The sequence below is a fragment of the Panicum hallii genome, chromosome 3, assembly GCF_002211085.1.
Source record: "Panicum hallii strain FIL2 chromosome 3, PHallii_v3.1, whole genome shotgun sequence".
NCBI lineage: Eukaryota > Viridiplantae > Streptophyta > Magnoliopsida > Poales > Poaceae > Panicum > Panicum hallii.
The window spans coordinates 49,815,233-49,821,053 of NC_038044.1; the positions used below are offsets into that span (position 1 = coordinate 49,815,233).

The following is a 5,821-nucleotide window of genomic DNA, read 5'->3' on the forward strand; positions in this document are numbered from 1 at the left end:
TACAAGTCTAATTATGGGACCCATTGAATGGCCTCCAAAGTTGAAGACGGCATTTAAATGCTGCAAAACTTAGGGTGCAAGCATCACAACTTGACTGCACGCCATTGACTACAATTTACATTGAGATCATTTAAATTAAAGGTGGATCATGAGGCGACATTTCAAATATGAGATTACTTATAAGAAAGCTTGTTGGCAATGCATAAGGTTTCGAAGGAAGTGGTGGGTACTGATGAGGCATACTATTCCAAGCTGTCCCATGTGCTTGAAACCCTAAAGGAAAGGAACCCATCACATCAAGGAATCAGCAAATGGGAAAAGGTTGGCGTAGGACCTTCGTACGTGCATTCTTCTCCTTGGATCCATGCATTTATTCATCGTTCTAGCATTGTTGTCCTTTTTTGCTGGTACCTTCTTGCACGGCTTTTGCAGTTGGAGCTGCTGCAGACAATTAGATACTTTCGTCGCATACCAGAGCAGCCACCCGTGGCTCTACCGGTGAACGGCAGCCACTCTTTGCACATCTATCCCCGGATCAGCCAACCGCCGCCTTCCAGTGCCCCGCCGGTCCGCCTATTTATACCCCGCTCCGGACCAGCGCTCAGGGCCTCAAGCCACTGCTGCTGCGCGCTGCATCCTCACCAGTACTAGAAGCTAGTAAAGCCATGGCTCCCACTGTTATGGCCTCCTCGGCCACCTCCGTGGCTCCTTTCCAGGGCCTCAAGTCCACCGCTGGAGTACTCCCCGTGAGCCGCCGCTCCAGCAGGTCCGGATTCGGCAAGTACGTCAGCAACGGCGGAAGGATCAGGTGCATGCAGGTAACAATCTACTAGCTGGAATTGGATTCTTGGTGGTGTTCAAAACTGAGCTGAACGCAACTCAATAAGAGGTCTAGCTAGGAAACTGATGGTATTGGTGCGTCGTTGTTCAGGTGTGGCCGACTGAGAACAACAAGAAGTTCGAGACCCTGTCGTACCTGCCGCCTCTCTCCACGGAGGACCTCTTGAAGCAGATCGACTACCTGATCCGGAACAACTGGGTCCCCTGCCTCGAGTTCAGCAAGGTCGGCTTCGTCTTCCGTGAGAACGCCACTTCTCCCGGGTACTACGATGGCCGCTACTGGACCATGTGGAAGCTGCCCATGTTCGGCTGCACCGACGCCACCCAGGTGTACGCCGAGCTTGAGGAGGCCAAGAAGGCCTATGCCGACCACTACATCCGCATCCTCGGATTCGACAACGTCAGGCAGGTGCAGTGCGTCATGTTCCTCGCCTACAAGCCCCCAAGCAGCGAGTAGACCGGCGGCGCCTAAGCTTACCGATCGCGCGCGGACAGCAGGCCGGCAGCTCGCTTGTGAGTGGCCGTGAAGTGTGTCTACTCGGTTTTGGCAACCTTGAATCTCTCTGTTTCGTCTTCCTCCATTGTTTTTGTTTGTTTCCTTTCTTGGTACGTCATGTGAATGTTGTGTGTCTGTACGTGTGTGCATGTATCAAACGTAGGCTGAGAAGCATGCATATGTGAATGCTAGCGCCGGCTACACATATACTCATACACATCGTAACATATTGTAAACAATTCCATCCACCACCTCTGTCGTCTCTCGTCGTATAGTTATATATATCCATGTATCTTCTCATAAGAAACATGAGCCAAGCTCTTTTCATTCATTGGGCCACGTCGCATGCATAGTGACGGCCATTTGATCTCATTTTGAGCGGCTCAGATTTCTCTAGCAAGTAGCAAGGCAAGTTAAGCAGAGAAAGCGTCTGCAGCTGCCCTGTGGTGAGCATCGAGGCCCATCCAGAACCTTGCATGCTTGGAACCTCGTGCCGCTTGGACTCTTCGGGAGAGCACGAGCAGTCACTACCAGAACTCTTCATCTTCTCTGTCCCATTCAATACAACTCTACGTATTTCCTCCCTCTGTAGTCCTCATCCAGTCCGCTGAGAAATTAGATGAAAGAGAAACAGGTAAACTTGGGTACTCGATTTCAATCTTTCCGATTTCAATCGGATTGGAGTGAGTACCTACAGTTTAGAACGGAAAGAACGGAACGAGTACAACAAGTATGGGTGAGTCGGCAAGGTGCGTGACGTCCATTGTCGCTGACTGTGGTCCAATACTTCCATCGCTGCTAAGACGTCGTACCTCTCGTCCATAGCTTTGCATGCTCACCCCCGAGCAAGCAAGTACGTGGCTAGACTTGAAGGTAATGGTAGGCAAGTCAAATCTTGCTGCCAACTTGATAGCAGAGTAGTGCCAACCTCCTCAGCAATTGGTGTAGCGCTAGAGAATTAGAGATGGAAATAATACCGGCGATCATGCCCCGGCCCATCTCTGATTAGGCACTATTGAAATAAGCAAAGGGTTAAAAAAACAGTCCCAAAACTGCAAACAAGATATTTACTGAACCTGCCAAGAGGTGTTCCCATAAAATAATAGATCCTGATGAACAACTGAAAAGGAGTCAACTGTAGGATCATCTTCCCATCCATGTCCACAAATGCTAGATGAAGTGTCGTCAGCATTTACTGATTTAGAAAACAAAATTTGGGGTTCATTGTGATTAGAGATCGTACTATTATTAGTTTGCTGAACAAAGAATCTACTAAAGATTGTGAACAAAATTATTTCTGTACATGATGTAGGAACCATTTTCTGGACAATTAACAGACAGTAATTAGTTGAGCCAAGGTACGTATTATTCCCATAGTAGACTTGTAACATATTCTTTTTCTTTATTAAATGTCTTAACTATAACCAATTTCTGGACATTGCTTCATTGACCTAGTATAACATACACTGAAAAATGTGAACTGAGCATAGCTCAGCTGGAAAAGGTCCTCGTGGTGGAACATGCCCCCCGGCTTGAATCCTAGACTCGGCATGGGTGCTCATATTTTTTTGAATTTATTTTAGAATTTAACCAGCGCTATTTATTCATAGGAGTGAATATGCGTGCGTGTTTGAATACCAAGCACACTCACAGATGAAAGTGTAGTGGGATGGTAATTTTGTCTCTCCCCTTTGATATTTGAGACCTAAGGTTCAAACCCCATTTTGTCTCATTTTTCTATTTTTTTCTTATTTTTCAAGTTTAATTTTTTACTCATTTTTTCAGTTTAAGAAATCCTTGCTCCTGTATGCGTCAATTTTTTTTCCTGATTGTTAACATGAAACCTCCTTGCCCTCATGTTGATCCATGACAAATTTTATAGAACATCACTGGTTAGCGGGCCGTATTGTGATAAATTTGATAAAACGTCACTATACTATGGGCCTGAGGTCGATCTGTGGCAGGAAATTTACAATCGTCATAGATTTTGTACGGTTAGTGACATTATTTGAAAATATCACGAAAAATCCATCATGGATTAAATGATTTCTTGTAGTGTGTGTCTGTACTGTGTTTCTCAAAAAAATACACTGAAAAATATTAGAGTTGAATATGCCAATAGATTCCAACTTCAATATGATATTTTCTGCATCAAGTTAGTAATAACCTATAATCTAATTTCTCACCAGATGGATGTTACTCATATAATGATTTCAGATATATAAGATATGATTTGGATAGTACAGATATGTCAGCTAGGACTGAAACTTAACTCCTTTCAGAAATCTGTCCATCTTACTGCAACCTAAAAAGAGTATATGATAATTCAGAGAAGAACATTTGGAGCACATATTAATATGATTTCCAGAAGTATCCCTTTGTAATACAGATCATGTATAGCTCTAAATTATAGATTTTCCTTTTTTTCCTTTGTATTCCTCTTTCTTATGATATCCAGTAGTATCCCTTTGTAATACAAATCATGTATTAGCTCTAAATTATATATTTTCCTTGTTGCTTTGTATTCCTCTTTTGTAAATTATTTCTGGACTTACCTTATATTTGATAACTCTATTTTTGTAAGCAAGGTAATTGTAACTAACTAACTTTATTGTCATCCGTTTACTCAATGATGTAGATATACGACCAAGAAAGGCTCTTATCATATCATATGAGAGTATGATGTACGATATTTGGTCCATCGATGTGTCCAAGTAGCACATTGTACGATAGAAACAGCTCCAGAAGCTCAAATGTTAGCTTGCAATTGTTTGCTTAACATTAACTAAAAATATAGTGCCATCGTTATCCTTAATAGTCAACATAATAGGGTATCTGGATTATCTTGCATATTATTTAGAGCCTCTTTGGCAGAGCTTCCTCAACAGCACCACCGGCTTCATGTAAAGCTCTACCAAACGCTCAAATACAAATCGGCTTCAAGGTCGAAGCCCACTGAAAGCTGGAGCCTTTTTTACTACTCCCAGGTGGGAGCTGGTGGAGCTGTAAACTGACGCTCCTCCGCTTCCGCCTGCTACAGTACGGGAGTCGAGCTGGCAGGAGCCGTGCTAAAAAGGCACTACATATACCACATAGGAGAGTCAATAACCAGTAACAAAAGCTTAAGATCAGTAGTGAAAAAACAATAACCACAACCGGTTCTCTACACTACACCTAAAACTCTTGGTGCCGCGCGTTAGTTTCTATTACGTATTGATGATCGTATTGAGTACTCGTATATATGGCATTTGTAAATTTCTGCACATGTTTTTCGAACTGAGCTGGGCATCTCGCGTTTCTTACACTCGTCTTTGAACTTTGATGGATGTGTCTTCAACATAATTTGTGACGCGTTCGTTGTAACAGCTTCAGTTTCGCCAACATCTAACAAAAGATTACTAACCGAAAATGTATGTACCGTCGTGGCATCGCTGACGTTGTTGTTCTGTTGTCGTGCACTCATGACGTGATGCAGCAACCTGCATGCTCGAGATGATATTCTTTCCCTTGTAAATGCTTTTGGAATTTCTACAATGTCCTAGAGTACTTTTGTAGATTCTTGTTTTGGCCGAGTAGGGAAAGGTTTTCTATGTGTCTACTATTCAGGGATAGTGTTCTTATTTAGACCACAAGTATCCAGGATTTAAGGATAGGTTCACAAAACTAGACCACAAGTGGCCCAACTAGGATTAGGTTTGGGATCAACTTGCATCACTACTATAAAACGATTTGTAGCAATATCTTTTTTTTCGAGGAGCGCATCAACATATAATCCGTTTCTACAAAATAAGCGGGATTACTGTAACAGCAGACCTGCCCCCGGAATTGCATATTTAGGGGTGGGTGACGCCATCACCCACCCCTAAAAATGAGCCTCATTTTCGGGGGCGGGTCACGGCGCCACCATCCCACTACAAGAAAATCATGGGTCAGAAACCGTCAAGAATAGGTAGAAAACCGTCAAAAATATATATATTCATTGGTCGGCCAACGAAAATAGACCGACCGAATAAAATCGACGAAAATAAACGCATTTTCATCGGCAACCGACGAAAATAAATTTCTCTTCGTCGGCCATGGCAGCCGACGAAAATACACACCATATTTTCATCGGCCAGCAGAGCCGACAAAAAAGATACAGTTTGTTTCGTCGGCCTCGAGGACCGACAAAAATAACCGTAGTAAGTTTCGTCGGCTTCCCTAGCCGATGAAAATACTGGATATGCTCCAGTTTTTTCGTCGGCCAGCGCCTGCTAAAAAAACAGCTGCTGCATACTAGTTTTCCAGAATTACAAATAGCAGTTAATTAACATAAAAATAATCATCCATAAGAACAGCATAGCATAACATTCGTACATCACGCAATCATGAAATACATCCCATAAGTGCAATCATGAAATTCATAGCCTAAATGACATATATATGTCAACCAAACCCAAAAGCACAAATCAATAAGGGGTAATATTATATCCGCTGCCACCGTCA

The 5,821-nt window shown here is 43.0% G+C and overlaps 1 protein-coding gene across 1 annotated transcript; it reads left to right on the forward strand.

Annotated features, from left to right (window-relative positions):
• The first annotated feature begins 604 nt into the window (after positions 1-604).
• On the forward strand, positions 605-1,639 carry LOC112886942 (ribulose bisphosphate carboxylase small chain A, chloroplastic-like). The gene is made up of 2 exons (XM_025952984.1): positions 605-818; positions 932-1,639. Exons 1-2 carry the CDS (start codon positions 666-668, stop codon positions 1,295-1,297), a joined length of 519 nt encoding a protein of 172 aa, XP_025808769.1. The 5' UTR covers positions 605-665; the 3' UTR covers positions 1,298-1,639.
• The last annotated feature ends 4,182 nt before the right edge of the window (positions 1,640-5,821 follow it).

Coding starts and splice junctions, on each gene's coding strand:
- LOC112886942 (XM_025952984.1), top strand. CDS start 666: ATGGCTCCCACTGTTATGGCCTCCTCGGCCACCTCCGTGGCTCCTTTC. Junction 819..931: donor GAAGGATCAGGTGCATGCAG/GTAACAATCTAC, acceptor GTCGTTGTTCAG/GTGTGGCCGACTGAGAACAA.